The 16,704-nt window shown below is 35.2% G+C and overlaps 1 protein-coding gene across 5 annotated transcripts in view; it reads left to right on the top strand.

Annotated features, from left to right (window-relative positions):
• TCERG1 (transcription elongation regulator 1) overlaps positions 1-16,704 on the top strand; it is a 61,732-nt gene that overhangs the window by 32,140 nt on the left and 12,888 nt on the right. For 3 of the 5 annotated variants that reach the window (XR_006889361.1, XM_046666385.1, XM_046666383.1), the window contains 7 exons: positions 2,345-2,505; positions 3,708-3,764; positions 3,916-3,982; positions 5,057-5,107; positions 6,496-6,631; positions 7,455-7,544; positions 13,295-13,413. Coding sequence is in view for 4 of the 5 variants with exons in the window: in XM_046666385.1 (XP_046522341.1) it covers positions 2,345-2,505; positions 3,708-3,764; positions 3,916-3,982; positions 5,057-5,107; positions 6,496-6,631; positions 7,455-7,544; positions 13,295-13,413 (681 nt within the window). In the remaining variant the exon portion in view is untranslated. The remainder of the gene's footprint in view (positions 1-2,344; positions 2,506-3,707; positions 3,765-3,915; positions 3,983-5,056; positions 5,108-6,495; positions 6,632-7,454; positions 7,545-13,294; positions 13,414-16,704) is intronic. The other 2 variants (XM_046666386.1, XM_046666384.1) reach the window with 1 other exon arrangement.

Genomic DNA, 16,704 nt, shown 5'->3' with positions numbered 1-16,704 from the left:
AGGTGTTACACACCTAACCGTTATAGTCTACTTGAAGTTATTATTGTACCACTTCATATAAAATATGGAAACATAGCTACCATATAGGTTCTTCTTTTTTTTTTTTTTTTTTTTTGCTGAGGGAAAAGCAACCCTAAGCTAATATTTGTGCTGATCTTCTCTATTTTGTATGTGGGTCACTGCTGCAGCTGACAAGTGGTGTGGGTCCATGTTTGGGAACTGACGGTGTAGGTTCTTTTTTAATCCCATACCTGCTAACCTTTATGTTATAGTTGTCGTATGTATTACTTCTACATGCATTGAAAACTCCACCAGACTGTTATAATTTTCACACATATTTTAAATAACTTAGGAAAACAATATCTTTGATATTTACCATTTGTTTTCTCCCCTTCATTCCTGAAGATCCAGGTTTTCCTTTAGTTTCATTTTCTTTCAGCCTTGAAAAACTTTCTTATAGAGCAAGTCTGCTGGAGATGAAATCTCTTAGTTTTCCTTCTTCTGAGAATATCTTTTTTGCCCTTGTCCCTGAAGGATATTTTCACTGTGTAGAGAGTTCTGGGTTGGCAGTTCTTTTTTCCCAGAACTTTAACTGTTTAACTCTTTTACTGTATTCTTGCCTCTGTGGTTTCTGGTAAGAAATCCATGGTCATTGGACTTGTTCCCCTGTTTGTATTCTGCCATGTTTTTTTCTTAGCTGCTATTACGGATTTTTATTCATCTGTTTGATCATGTTGTGTCTAAGCATGGTTTTCTCAAAGTTTGTCCTATTTGGGGTTCAATGAGCTTCTTTAATATTTGTCTTTTACCAAATTTGGAGATGTTTTTTGGCCATTATGTCTTCAACCTTTTTTCTGCCCCCAATATCCTCTTCTTCTGAGAACCCAATGACATGTGTATTAGGCATTTTGATATAGTCCTATAGGTTCCTGAGACTCTACTCATTCCTTTTTTTTTACCCCCCCCCCACCCCATTCTTCAGATGGGATAATTATTGATCTATCTTCTAATTCACTGATCATTCCTCTTTCATCTCCGTTCTGCTCTTGAGCCAATCCAGAAAAATTTAATTTCAGTTGTATTTTTCATTTCTAAAATTTCTGGGATTTTTTGTTTTTGTTTTTTTACAGTTTCTATTTCTCTGCTCAGGACTTCTATCTTTTTGTTCAAGTTTGTTTTTCTTTATCTCATAAAGCCTCATTATAGTTGCTGCTTTTAAATTATTTCAATAATAGAGGCTTTGTCTGATAATTTCAACATCTACATTACCTTGGGCTTGGCAGCTATTGATTAACTTTTGATTATCTGGCCACAAAGACCTGATTTCTCTTGGAGTTTTAGCTGCCTTTGCTACTGCCACCATGCCACTGTGCCACTCTCAGGGCAGAGGGTTGAGGGAGGGAAATGGGAAATTTACACCCTTGCATTTCCTTCTCTGAATTTTGACTCTCCATACTTCTATTTAATTTTTTTAAATTTTGTTCAGAGTCCTCATGTACTTGTTTTTTGTATTTTGTCTGAATTTCTAGTCATAATTAACAGGAAAAGTGGGCTGTATGGGCTACAGTGCCATAGCATAATGGGTACTTCTCTCTATTTCTTATACCAGACATAATCAGATATTAAAGGCTTCACAGAAGTTTGCATTTGACCATGTAATTCTGGTTTGGTAGGAAGTATTAGGTATTACATAATATCTAGGTTTCTATGGTCTGTTCTTTAGCTTTAGAACTGCTTATTTGCATTATCATTTGTTGCCATTGAACTTGTCCGTTGTAATAGGTTAAAATGTAGGACTTTCAAATTTAGTGTGCCAAACCAAGTTCCTGAGCATTCTAAACCCCGATCACAAATTGCTTTGTTTTCCCTGGTTTTATCAATTAATATGTTAAGTTGCTGTTTTAACCTTAGCCAATCAACTCTCTTCTGCTCTAAAAACCATACTTGGTTTTCTATAAATAAGTATTAAGATGGACATGTCCTTCCCTACCACCACCTCCCCTTTTGACAGGATGGCAGTCAAAGACCTACTTATAAAACATTTTCCAGGGGCCGGCCTGGTGGTGCAGAAGTTAAGTTCACACGTTCTGCTTCGGTGGCCTGGGGTTTGCCGGTTTGATCCCAGGTGCAGACATGGCACTGCTTGGCAAGCCATGCTGTGGTAGGCATCCCACGTATAAAGTAGAGGAAGATGGACATGGATATTAGCTCAGGGCCAGCCTTCCTCAGCCAAAAGAGGAGGATTGGCAGCAGTTAGCTTAGGGCTAATCTTCCTCAAAAAAAAAAAAAGAAAGAAAACACTGCATTTTCCATAACATAAGAAAATATTTGAATCAATTCTTAGGTGTGTTGTTTGGACTGGTGATGAGCGGGTCTTCTTTTATAATCCTACCACTCGTCTTTCTATGTGGGACCGACCTGATGATCTGATTGGAAGGGCGGATGTTGACAAAATCATTCAGGAGCCCCCTCATAAAAAAGGAATGGAAGAAGTGAAGAAACTAAGTAAGTTTTAAATTAGGAATTTATCCTCCAATTTTAAGGTTCTTTTCATGTTTTGACAGAAAATGTGAGGCCATTGAGAAAAACTTTCTATTTTCAAGGAATATAAGAAATTTGAGAAATGGAAAATAGACTGATAATGCTAATTTGAGTTCAGTAATAGAGATAGAAAAAAGAGAGAATTTGGATAAAATTATTTTTTGTAAAATATTTATATATATATCTTTTAACTTCTTGTCAAGATTTCAGTTAGCACAAGATACATTGGTATGACTGATGCTTACTTCATGCTTAGTAATATACTGAAACACCCCTCAGTGAGCCTTTTAGCACCTTTTGTGACTAGTCATATATTTTTTGAAATAATCATAACCATACAGAGTATTTTTAAAATATTTTATTGTTTACTAAAATCTTGTGAAATACAAAATTTTGTAAAAATACAAAAGCTTAGTCTTAAGCTAGTTGAAATTGAGGGAGGGTAATCCTTATTCCTGAGAGTATAGAGACACTTAAACCTTAAGAGGTTATCTTTTAATCTCCCTCATGACAGCATTCCAGTATATATAATGAAGGCAAATATGTGTACCTAATTTTTATTGCATATGTTTCAGTGGTAATTTGCACTTGTATTGATATGATTGTGTTTTTATAAAATCTCCCCTTGTAGTATAGAAGCATGATAAATAAATCATTTAGTACTTCAAATGAAACAACCCCTAATATATGTCATTCATATTAATTCAGAAATCGTCATGGATTGTATATATGTTTTACTAACATTTTCTGTTTACAAGTGATTTATAAGTCAGTGGAACTTTACCTCCCTGGGGCTAAAGATAGTAGGCACCAGTTTTTCCCCTCCAGCAATATCTGTTTTATAGCTGTGATGTTGATAATACTTTATAACTATAGTATTGAATCCTGCCAAGAAAGTATGTGATTTGCTTTTGTTTTTATGAATCTGTTTTCAAATATTAAATCCATTTATTTGATAAATACGTGCATCATAAAGAATCATTTCATAATGAATTGAAAATTTTATATAAAGGGAGGATTAATAGAGGAGATGTAGAATTATTCTTTATTTACTGTTTTATTAAGGACTGAATGTTATGGGATTTATATAAAAATTTTTTAAAAGAAAAGATTGTGTAATATATGCATATAACTATTGATAATAATATTTGAAATGTTTTTGCCAGGGCACCCGACCCCGACAATGCTGTCCATCCAGAAGTGGCAGTTCTCTATGAGTGCAAGTGAGTGGACTAACTATAAATTGCAGCTTTTTAAAATGCTATTAAAGCAAGTCATCTGGTAGTGGATAGCAGAAGGAGTCATACCTAAGTATTTCAGTTGTTACTTGCTTCTTTCTATTCTGACAGAGTTTAATTAAATTTTATCTTACAGTTAAAGAAGAACAAGAATTAATGGAAGAAATTAATGAAGATGAACCTGTTAAAGCCAAAAAACGGAAGTAAGTAATACCTACAGTTTATGTAATTCAGGTAGAGGTTAGCTTTTAAAAGTTGATTAGGTCGCAGTCAGTTTGTGATTGAGACAGGTAATGTGTATATTGTTAGGACACATGAGTCATGATTGCTCTCTTAGGCCTGATATTAATTAAAAGCTTTGCTTACAATGTAGAAATGATGTTCTTCTGTTGCTAGATTTCCAAAAGATTTGGTTATTCAAATATGTATTTTGAAGCCAAGTGACATTTAGGAGTTAGTTGATAAATTATTTTCAGACATTCATTAGGCCTGAATTTTATAAGTTTCCTACCTAATATATACCCCAAAAGGCACTATTCCAGAAATCTCATAAATACAGAGACTTCTCTATATATGCTTGTTGCTTCCCTAGTCCTTGAGTCTGTGGTCATACTTGTGGTGAAGAGGGAACTCATGAACTTAGAAAGTGCTCTAAGAGAAGGAGACTGCTATAAGTACAAGCATTAGCTTGGCCAGTGCTCTAGAGTTGGGTAAAATATAAATGTTACTAATTATGGGAGGTGGAAGGGTGGGGTAGAGGGTGTTTGTGTGTGGGTGGGGGAGGAATGGGACCATTATTTAGCAGCAAAAAGGAAAGTTTGAAGATATTATCTGAGACTGGTTGATTATAGTCCTTATCTAAAAAGGACAGATTGAATGCAGCCAAATTATGGCAAAGAGAAATCAGTAAGACAACCCCTGTCAAGGGTGGTTCTTTTAAAAATTTCTTTGTTGGCAACAAACTTAAAGAAATTAAGATATTAAAGAGAGTCATTCATAATCGGCCACAGTTACAGTTCTTTTCATTTTTGCAGTTGGCTTTTTGGTTTTTGACCAAATGTATAAGTATTTTTATTTAGTTGTAATCAACTGATTTTGTGTTCTTTTTTAAACAAATCTAGAATAAGACATTTGTTTTCTTAATTACTATAAATGACTGTATTCATTCTGTTTATGTACCATAATTTTGGATGTTCCTACAATGTTAAACTTTTAGGTTGTTTTTAATTGTTTGTTCTTATAGACAACTCTGTAAGGTTTTTAACTGCTTTTATCAGGAGAATGTCAAAGAAGTCCTTTATGTGGATTGCCCGAGCTTCTCTATTTAGGTACAAAGCTAAAAGCCTATTTTTCCTGGCTTAGTTTTTCTTTATTTCTTTTATTGAGATAGATAGTGATAGTTTGTATTGTGACATTTTCATTTAGTATAATTCTGTAAAGGTTATTTGTTTTCATTAGTTATATTTCTTGGATGTCTTTTAACTCTTTAACTATTTTAAATAGTTCTTAAATAAATTATTATAAGAGGGTATATTGTTTGGCAAATTGCTTTTACCTGTTTGTTTTGTGCATATCGTAGGTCACAGACTATCTCGCTAAGTTCCTGCAGGTCCCGGACTAAGTCTTCTCTTTCTTTTGATTCCTTCCCTAAGTTTTTAATTACCTCTCACTTGCGATATCTGTGGGTTAGCCTTAGTTTCATTTAAATCTCCTGGGCTACCTTCACTTCCCTATATAGCATGCTTTTGAATTTTCTTGATGTTCTGGTTTCCTAATTCCCTTAAGTTTATGTAGGGAATATGAACCAATTTTATTTTTATACTTAGCAGATCATATTTAAGAAGGAAGATCTGCTCACACACACCTGACTATTATTGAATTACTTTTTTGATTATTTACATGAACTGGCCTTCTTCATAGTGCAGATGTTTGAGAGGTGACTTGATTTCATGTTTGCAATCTCACTTGAGTACCATACTGCAACAGTGTTGCTCTTAGCCCTGAGGTGCATTTTTGGAGGAACAAGAAGTAGTTTAGTCATTGATGAACAGTTCTAATTCCACCTAACTACTCCTGGGCCTATGTTGCTCTCTGGGACCTGTCCTTCAACTTAAATCTCCACTTATCACCCAGAAAGTGAGTAAAAAAAATGTCAGGTAGGTAAGGTATATATCTCACATATCCACTTGGCCGAGTTTGCAGATATTTTAATTTTATTTTCAAAATAAATATTTGCGATTACTAAGACTTATACCAATTTTTATTAGATTTTTAAAAATCTTTCATGTATTTATACTGTAAAACATTTTGGAAAATGCTGTTTTTCCTGTATCATTTCAAGAACTAAAAATTACTTTCTGTACTGTTTGATTCTAACATAGACTTTTACTGGAATGTTAGATAAGGTTTTTTTTTAAGTAAGCTAGTTCATTTTGTGTATCAACTAGTGTCAGGGAGAGATAGCACATTAAAGGTATATATTTTTCCTAACAAAGTAGCCACTGTAACATCATTAGAAGCTCACTGTAATATTATTATTATTGTAATGAAAGTCGCTTATCCCTTAGAGTTCATTTGAAACCCTCAATATAATTTGTTTTTGCCAAAAATATGCTGCTCAGTAGTGAGTCTTGAATATTCCATTGCTTTTAAGATTTTAGTAAGATTCCTTATTAGTATTTTTGTCAGTTCATGCTTTATATTTTATTTTTTATAGGAGAGACGATAATAAAGACATAGATTCAGAGAAAGAAGCTGCCATGGAAGCTGAAATTAAAGCTGCCCGAGAAAGGGCCATTGTCCCTCTGGAGGCCCGAATGAAGCAGTTCAAGGACATGCTGCTAGAGAGAGGGGTCAGAAAACAATCTTTGGGGGAGATATTTCTGTTTTGTATAAGTAATATAAATATGTCTTGCTAAAAGGTCAAATCTAAGGTTAGTGCTCATGTTGTAGGGGGGGCATAAGGGAAGCCTATCAAATTACTGTACTCTTTTTCAAAAGCCTTTTCCTTGGCTAATCATATCATGTTTAACTAAATGCCATTTTACTATCCTTTTAAGTACAAATAACATTTAACATTTATTGGGTCATTAAATTTTGGTGAGTAATAATAAGACGAGTATTAACATTACAGAATGGCGGACTACTTGGGATAGGTAAGGTTTATATGATTCTTCCTTTAATATTTTCAGAATGGCTTTTGGTTGAAGGAGAACTGGTACTTTATGATATTATTGTTAATGAAGCTTAATTGAGAAGAGATTTCAACCTTTTGGTTATATTCACAGATTCATTTGAATAAGTAAAATTGTTCAATTTTGAATCACAGCATTTTGTTCACAAGATTGGAGCAAGCATGGGAAATCAAAATGCAAATCTTCAAGGCTTTTTCTGATGTACTGGTTTTTAAAATGTCACACAGTAGTGGTTATTTTAATGAGTAATTAAATGTGTGTTATTTCTATATAATATAGAAATGTTCAGAGCCAATTAGTGTGGAAATTTGCAATTGCTAACCTCCCACTGTTTGTCATTTATTAGTGATGGAAACTTCAGTATGGTTTTTATTATGTCTCCTTTTTAAGCAGATGTCCTGTAGATTTCAAGCAAAATTATATGACCTTTATGTTTTTAGAGCAAATTTAATTATGAGGCAATACATATTTTATTTTAAAGGTGTCTGCTTTTTCAACATGGGAGAAGGAGTTGCACAAGATAGTTTTTGATCCTCGGTACTTACTTCTCAATCCTAAAGAGAGAAAACAGGTAAAAGGAAAACAACGTTATTTAAGAAATGTATATCCTTTGCCAGCATAATTTTTAAATTGTCAGGAATAAAGTACCATCCCTTTTTTTCCCCTAACGTGGTACTTTAAAAACAGTCTCAGATCTTAGAACATAGTCATCCTCAGTGTGGACATTTCTGCCTCAGAAATACTTAATATTTTTGCCCTTATGGATGTGGCTATTGCCTTATGCACATTTTGTCCTTATGCCTCATATACACTGAGGTTATATCTAAAGAAGTTTTCAAAATTCATTTCAAATGCATTTATTAATTTACTTTTTATCGGACGTATGATGCAAATTCAGAGTAGGAAAATAACAAAATACAGATGAGTAGGAAGGAAAAAAACCCCACCTACTGTTTTGCCCAACATATAGGACCACTATGGAACACTGCTTTATAGCCTTCCTGACTGTTGTGTGCTGTTGTACTTATATATGTGTGTGTATTGTGGATGGACAACACTTGAAGACATGTTTATGTCTCACACACGCTACACACACAAAATCCGCATCTAAGTGGCGTTTGTTAAAATGTCTTTTCATTATAAACTTAGAGAAATGGTGGATGCTTCAGGGTCTCTGGTGAACTAGAGTTGCCTTGTTACTGAGTTACCATTCTCATGATGATTCAGTGACACATATCATCTCATGGTGATTGCTTCTTCCTCTAAAGCATTACACACTTCCAACTTACATAATTTCTGAGTTACCTGGATCACCCCGTCACTGATCTCTGTAAAATGGTGAGTATGTTGAACCACTTACTGCAGTGCTGTTGAGCTACCAGATTTCGTTTGGTAACAGTAGTATCCATCTTCCGTAATTTAATGGTTGGAATAATTCTCTACACAGGTTGTTGCGTTCTGTGCGTAGGTCTAAACATAGACTTTTTATGAAGAGAGGAAATTTACGGTGCCAGACGTGTGTTTTAGTCCTTGTAATAGAAAGACACGACTTACCAAATATATTTACACCTGCATTTCAAGCGCAGTAATCTTTTTCTTTTAATTTTATATTTGTGTGATGGTCTCATTCTCACCTGAGTTGATGGCCCTATCAACACCTATAAATTAGCCTTCATTCTTTTCCTCACTGCACCTTTCAAGTCTGTCAGCAAAATCTACCTCCAAAAACTTTTGTAAATCCAACCTCTTATTCAGCATTTCCCCCAGTAACACTCTAAAAGCCCTCATGACAGATTCTCATCATCTGTGTAGCCCCTGATTGATTTCCTTGCATCCTTCCATTCTCGCTCCTGTGCAGTCACTTCTTTTCCCTCACAGCAGCCAGATTAATTTTGAAGTTTAATTGACAAATGAAGGCAGTGTTTCCTTGCTTAAAAACTGTGCAGTGCTTCCCGGGTCGTTTAGGATAAAATTGAAACTATTTTTCATGATTCTACACGCACTCATGCCTGCATACTTCTTGAAACTGTTTGCTCACATTTATTCATCCTAGCCGCACTGGCCTTGATTGTGCCTTGAACAAGCCAGGCACCTTCTACTTGGTATTCCCGCTACCTGGAATGTTTTTCTCCGGGTGTTTGCAGAGCTGGCTCTTACCATTTCATTCAGGTACTTGTCCAGATGCCTTTCGATCAGCCTATCTCTTTGCTTTCTTTACTTTCTTCATAGCACTCATAGTTGTAATTATCTAAAATTATCTTGTTTATCATCTTTCTCCTACTGCAGAGTATAAATTCTGTGAGGGCAGAAACTTAGTCTTGTGCGTTGCTCTATGTGTAGTTCCTGAAACAATGCTTAACCAAAATATCCCTGAAGACTTACTTTAGAACTCTTATGACTTATTCTTCATGGCACTGAGCGTTATAGTTCCTGAATGAGTAAAATTACAAGTATATATTGAAAACTAAAATTCTTTCCTAATTTTGGAGCCATTTTGTAAGCTGATGGTGCTAACTCCTTAACACTTAAAAAGAGAAAAGTATCAAGTATTATTCTATGTATTGGAATTTTTTTTTTAATTTAAAGATTGGCACCTGTGCTAACATCTGTTGCCAATCTTCTCTCTCTCTCTTTTTTTTTTTTTTTTTTTTTACTTCTCCCCAAAGCACCTCCCGCCCCCACCAGGTACGTAGTTGTATATTCTAGTTGTGAGTGCCTCTGGTTGTGCTATAGGGGACGCCACCTCAGCATGGCCTGATGAGCGGTGCCATGTCTGCGCCCAGGATCCAAACCAGCGAAACCCTGGGCCGCCGAAGCAGAGTGCACATTCTTAACCACTTGGCCACGGGGCCGACCCATAGTCTATTTTAAATAAAAACTCTACTTAAAGGTTCTCATTCATTGAAAATACCCCATCTAAAATTATATCTCTTTCAGTTCTTTTTCTGGTTATCTGTAGATTCACATATTTCACATCACTATAAAAGATGTGTTTTATATAATCATAGCTGAAAATTTTAACTTAGGAGTTTCCTTACTTAATCTTGTTTTTGATAAAAGGTTGCTTAAGGGATCAGAAATGTTTTAATTTGTTTTGACAAATTTAAAAATGAATAATATGGGGCTGGCCTGGTGAAGTAGTGGTTAAGTTCATGCACTTCACTTCAGTGGTCTGGGGCTCAGGGGTTTGGATGCCGGGTGCAGACCTACACACTGCTGAACAAGCCATGCTCTGGTGGCATCCCATATACAAAATAGAGGAAGATTGGCACAGATTTAGCTCACAGATAGTCTTCCTCAAGCAAAAAGAGGAAGATTGGCAACAGATGTTAGCTCAGGGCCAATCCTCCTCACCAAAAAAAACAGTAAGAAAAGAAAAAAGTATATAATGAGAAAGGAGAGAGGGATTGGAAACAACTTCTTTCCCCCTCCCATCAGCATGCAGATACTTTGATGATTTGAAAATGACCTACATGATTAGCAGCAGACTGGTGAGATAATTAAAGATATTTCTATACAGCTTTTAAAGATTGGTAGATATTCTGGACTGACCTGGAAAGATGTTTAAGGTATTTTAAAGAAAACATTTTTTGTTGTTTCACTTTTTCCAAAAATGTAAGTGCACATATTTAAAGAGCCAAATAGTTCTATAAGATATGTTAGGAAAAATATTAGACTGCTGCCCAGTTTTATCTTTCTGAAGTCATTTCTTCCAGAGCCTTCTGATTTGCTTCAGTCTGGACTGATTGCCCTCTACACCTGATGTACAGCTGTCACTTTTGAGGATGACAGCACTTTACCATCATCCTGGGGATTTCCTATGTCTCTGTTTTTTGCGGGGTGGGCAGCAGGGGAGTTGACCTGTTCATATATCGTCAGTCTTTTCTTTCTTGTTTTACTCCCTTTTGATGCATTCCTTCCCTGTAATAGCTTCTTGAGAGAATACCTATAGGAAATAAACTTTTGAGGCCTTACATATTTGAAAACGTATTTATTGTACCCTTATTGGGAATTACTTGGTTGGCTAAGGAATTTGAAGTTGGAAATCTTTTTGCTTCAGGATTTTGAAGACATTGCTCTACTTCTAGTTTTCAGTGTCGTTTTTGAAGCCATTCTGTTACCTGTTCCTTTGTATGTAGACTGACTGACTTTCCTTCCCTGTAAGCATGTAGGATCTTCCGTAGTCTTTAGTGTTCCGAAATTTCTTATGGTACCCTGGTGGAAAGGCCTATTGTGCTGGGCACTTGGTGGCCCTTTCAATATGGAAACTCCTGCCTTTAGATTCTGGGAGATTTTCTTGCATTACTTTTTTTGATTTTTTTCCAGCTTTGTTCTTTATTTTTTCATTCTGGGACAGAGAATTTGCCCTTCTGGGGTGGTCCTCAAATTTTTCTTACCTTTCTCTCCTGTTTTCTTCCTCCGTCTTTTTAAACTGTCTGGATGACTTTCTCACCTTTATTGTCTAACCCTTAATTAGACTATTCATTTCTTCCGTCATTTTTTAATTTCCAGGAGTTCTTTTTTTTGTTCTTTGAGGTTTTCTTGTTTTATAGTTTCAGTATCTTTTCCTAGTTCTATTAGATCATTTAGGATTTTCTTGTTTTAAGTTTTTGTTTTCTTGCATAGTCTGTTTCTGTTAAGTTTTTTCTGTTTTGGTCTGTGATTAGGAATGAGGCACTAGAACACTGTTTGGGAGATCTTAGCATCTGGGTGGGCTCTCACGATTGTGGGCTTTATTGTAGAGCAGTGGTTCTCAACCAGAGGCAGTTTGGTTGTCACAGCTGAGGGGGTGCTGCTGTCATCTAGTGGCTAGGGATGCTGCTAAACATTATCTAGCCCAAAACGTCGAAAGTGCTGAGGTTGCACTTAGGCTGGTTTGTTGAGAACCCCCTGAAGCAAATAATTTTTAGGCAGGTCAGATTCCTCATAAGGACTCTGACCTCCTGGCTGGAGGGTACAGTTCTTGAAGCTTCGGTTCTGAAAGAACTATGTTAGAATATTTGTTGTATAAATGTTTCCTTAATTCCCTCTGTTCTCAGTCGGGTATACCTCATTCCCAATTCATGTTCCCCGAGTCCAGAAACAGTGTTTTACTTTATAGAGCAGGGGTCAGTAAGTTTTTAACATAAAGGGTCAGATAAATATTTTAGGCTTTGTGGGCCAAATGGTCTCTGTCACAATTGTGTAACTCTGTTGTAGTTCAAGAGCGCCCATAGGTATCTGTAAAGGAGTAAACATGACTGTGTTCAAAGAAAGCTTTATTTATGGACACTGAAATTTGATTTCGTTTAATTTTCATGTGTCATGAAATTTTCTATTGTTTTTCTATCCAACCATTTAAAAATGTCAAAACTATTCTTGGGCTGTATAAAAACAGGCAGCAGGCTGGATTTGGCCAGCAGATCATGATTTTGTCAATTCTTCCTCTAGAGACTAACCGCTTGCCTTTTACTGAGGTTCAGAAGTGGCAGTGCCCCAGATACATAAAGTTGGCGAGGGGGCGTCTAGTGATTGAACTGTTTCTTAAACAGCCATATTGTAGCTGTACTGTCCCCTCAATTCCATGGCTATCCGGTGCTACCAATTCCTTAACTGAGGATTCGCTAGTAAAAATAATTGGTTCCTTTGTTTTCTTTACTGATGGGTTAGGGTCAACTTTCTCATATCTGCCAAATCCTTTGCTGCTTGTCCATTTGCTTTTCAACTTCAGAGTTGCTGCTTCTCTTTTTCTCATTTTCCTGTTCTTGTTGGTTTGTGACTTAAAAAAAGAAATTCCTCTACTGTCATTTCATTGGTGTTTGAAGAAGGCAGGAAATAAGTGTGCATGTTCAGTACATCATCTTGACTATATATTATTAAGAGGGGAAAAATACAGAATAGTTGTAAAGTATGATTACATTTTGGTGAAAATAGTGATGTCTTAAAGAGAAGCACAGAAATAAAATTAAACTATAGATGCCAGTACTGTTAATGTTGTGACTGATTTCTCTTAAACATTTCTAAATTGCTTGAGATTTTTTTAATAAACATGTATTCAGTTTGTGATTAGGGAAAATAAAAATTAAAGGGGCGTTTTAACTTTTTTCTATTTAGGAAGCCTACATAGAGGACTGTGTGCTTGTGTATTACTGTCAACTGCAGCTTTAGAGTGAGACTTGCTGTAGATAATCTGCGTATAATTGAGTTACCTATAATTAATTATAGGTATATATTATAGTTTGGACAAAGATATTGACTTAGTATTTTTTTTGTAGATTCCATAATTTGGTACTTAGATTACCTGAAAGACTAATTTGTCAAATTGGTTTATTTTTGTGATAGGTATTTGATCAGTATGTAAAGACCAGGGCAGAGGAAGAACGCAGGGAAAAGAAAAACAAAATAATGCAAGCCAAGGAAGATTTTAAAAAAATGATGGAAGAAGCAAAATTTAATCCAAGGTATGTGGGTGATTACTGTCAAATATCAAAATATGTATATATTTTCTCCTAAGATCAGTTAAAAAAAATACATATGTATAAAATAGATATTTCTCATTTCAAAATTTTCTAAGTGTCTGGATTGTGGTTTTGTCTGATGCTTTCAATTGATTGTTGATATGTATTGAATATATGTAATGGGCTGAAGAAAATGAGACATTTTTAAACTTATGTGCCTAGCATTATAGCAACAATAGCATCAATTATTGGATATATTATGTGCGCTTAGATATATATATGAACTTACACCTATATGTGTACATATATGCCCCTAAAGTACGTGTGTGTGGTCTCATTCAATCTTCAAAACAGCCAATATGAGTTAGGTACTCATATCATACCTATTTTACAGAGAAGGAAAGTAAGACATAGACAAATTGGGTAACTTGCCCAAGTGAATGTGGGATTTCAGCTAGATTCCAGTGTTACACAGAATAGTCCAGGGAGGGAGAATTAGTTCCTTATTTATGGCTTAGGTGTGGCAATGGTGGTATTAAGTTGTTCTCAGAACATGGAGAATTTCTAAAACTATAGGGTAGAATCATGGAGTCTCTGGGTTAAATGGCACTTTTTTTTTTTTTTATGAAAGTTCATCTTGTTTAAGCAGTTATTTCTGTCAGTGGAGGAAGAGTGATGATGTTTGAGAAAGTATTTTCGGTATTATAATTTCATATTTGAAATGTGAAGAGAAGCCTGCTGTGGCATTAAGACTAATTTCGGAAAATAAAACTAATAAAAGTATTTGTGGCTGTGAAGAATGTAGTAATCTTCAATGGGTAATAGAGTTTCAGACTCTCCAGGGCGTCTTGGGGTTTTCCTTAATCAAACGGGTGAGTTTGTGGGTCAAAATAGTTGAGGCTGAGTTATAAAAGACATTCTGGGAGGCAGTTGAGGAAATTTGAGCATGGATTGGTAATCTACATGATATTCGAGAATTAGTAATTTTCTTGGGTTATTGTGATTATGGAGGAAAAAGGATTTACTCTCAGGAGATGCATACTGAAATATTTATAGATGAAGTCTCATGATGTCTACAGCTTATTTTCAAATGATTCCCGAAAACATACCTATTTATTGAAACCCTTTATGAGTCTGGGAATAATTGAGATTCCAAAGAAGTTTCCCTCTTGTGGATTTGACGAATTAAGTCACAGTACCCTTCTCGTCTTCTTTTGGGGCAGATAGAGTTGTTGCAGTGATGTGAAATATGCAGGTTACTTCAGAAAATAAAGCCATCAGGCACATAACTGGAAGTCCTAACACTCGGGGCATTGTGTTGTATTGCTGTATTGATACATTTAGTGCTAGCATAGAGATTAGGATCAATTCCACTAAGTAGCAGGAAACAAGGAGGAAAAACTTAAAATTGAGAAAATACTCTCCACTGACATAAATTTCTCTTTGAATTGAAACCTAATTTTCTCTTGAAAAGACCACAATCACAAAACTCTTTAGTAGAGTTTATAGATAGAAAGCACTGGAAGGCAAAGAATGACTGCGGAGAATTAACTTTAGTGTCTGTTTCTTTTATGCCTTTTTTCTTTTTTAATCGAAATTTCAGGCACCACCCATGGGCAACTCCTGGTCACTATACTTTTCCCTATCCCCTACCACCAACGATTATCCACCCCTCATCCCCCAAGAGAAGGATTCTTATACCATGTCTGTGACCAAGGAGCAGTTTTTTTAAGAGATGAGTCATATAAAAAAATCTCCCTGGGAATCTAGTGCTAAAACTTCATTTTAGTCAGCTCTGGTAAAAAATATTAATTATTTTACCTATTATAAGTAATATAACTGTACAATAATTGAATTCTTACTTTACACATTGATTTTACATTTTAAAGTTTATTCTTTTATCGTAATAATTGCCTTTTCTAGCTTAAAATTATAAAGTAAGGTGCTTAATTTATCATGAAAAGAAAACAGATTAAATGTACTGCATGTGATCCCTTTTCTGGGATGTGCATTTTTATTTTACCTTAATTTTATTATAGTTACATATCCATTGTTCAAACCAGGTTTGCAGTATATTCTGTTAAAAATGTTGAATTAACGAAATTAGACTGTGAGTAATAACAGTTGCATATAAAAAATTTATTAGAGTCTGGCTTTGGTTAGCAAAGCTTAAAAATAGCAAATATTAGCTGTGAGTGGTACTCCACATCTTCAGTTGATATTTTAAATTCTAAATTTTGAAGTTAACCAGCCAATTTTTTCTTTCTAATTAAAGTTGTAATATAATCTGTTTTAACACCTAAAGAATGTGTTTTATTTTTGCACAGTTAGGGCAAAATAGTTAAATAGTTTTTAAAAGGGAAAATAAGCTTTATTTTTCTCCTCTAAAAACATGCTAAATATGGGAGTGTTTATTATAAGGGTAAATTCCTATTATGTAATGTGAAAGCTTCAAATATTGAAACATATCCAAATATATGAAGGTTTTGTAAGTGCCTTTTATTCATGGAGAAACTTCTTTTTTTATGCCTCATTAGCCCTCATAGACCTCATCTTTTTATTTAGCCTGCTTTGCATTTGCTGAACTTTTTGGATCTGTACATTGATGTTTTTCATAAAATTTGGAAAGTTTTCGGCCAGTATTTTTTCTGCCCTGATTTACTACTTTCTCTTTTAGGATTCTTGTTACACCTATATTAAAATGCTTGATATTATCTCACGTGTCCCTGAGACTGTTCTCCTCCTCCCCTCAATCTTTTTTCTGTGTCCTCTTTTTTTTGTGTGAGGAACATTTGCCCTGAGGTAACATCTTTTGCCAATCCTCCTCTTTTTGCTTGAGGAAGACTGGCCCTGGGCTAACGTCAGTGGCATTCGTCCTCTATTTTGTATGTGAGTTGCTGCCACAGCATGGTTTGATGAGTGGTGCTAGGTCCATGCCTGGGATCTGAACCCGAGAACCCCGGGCTGCTGAAGTGGAGTGTGCAAACTTAACCACTACACGACTGGCCTGGCCCCTTCTGTGTCCTCTTTTGATTAGATAGTTGTTACTGATCTAACTTCAAGTCATTGACTCTCTATTCTGCTATTTCTCCTCTCATGTTAAGCCTATCCAGTGACTTTTTCCTTTCAAGTTTTGGGTTCTTTTTCCTATTTTCCATATTTCTGCTGAAACTCCCATTTGTTCATTCTTTAAGACCATCTTTTTAATTCTTTGACCTATTTTTATTTAGTTCTTTCAGTATAATTATAATTGTTTTGAAGGATTTGTCTACCTAGAACAACATCTGGGCACCT

This window comes from Equus quagga, chromosome 7, assembly GCF_021613505.1.
Source record: "Equus quagga isolate Etosha38 chromosome 7, UCLA_HA_Equagga_1.0, whole genome shotgun sequence".
NCBI classification, from domain to species: Eukaryota; Metazoa; Chordata; class Mammalia; order Perissodactyla; family Equidae; genus Equus; species Equus quagga.
Note: the sequence above shows the minus strand (reverse complement) of the source record. Positions and strands in the feature narration are given on the sequence as shown.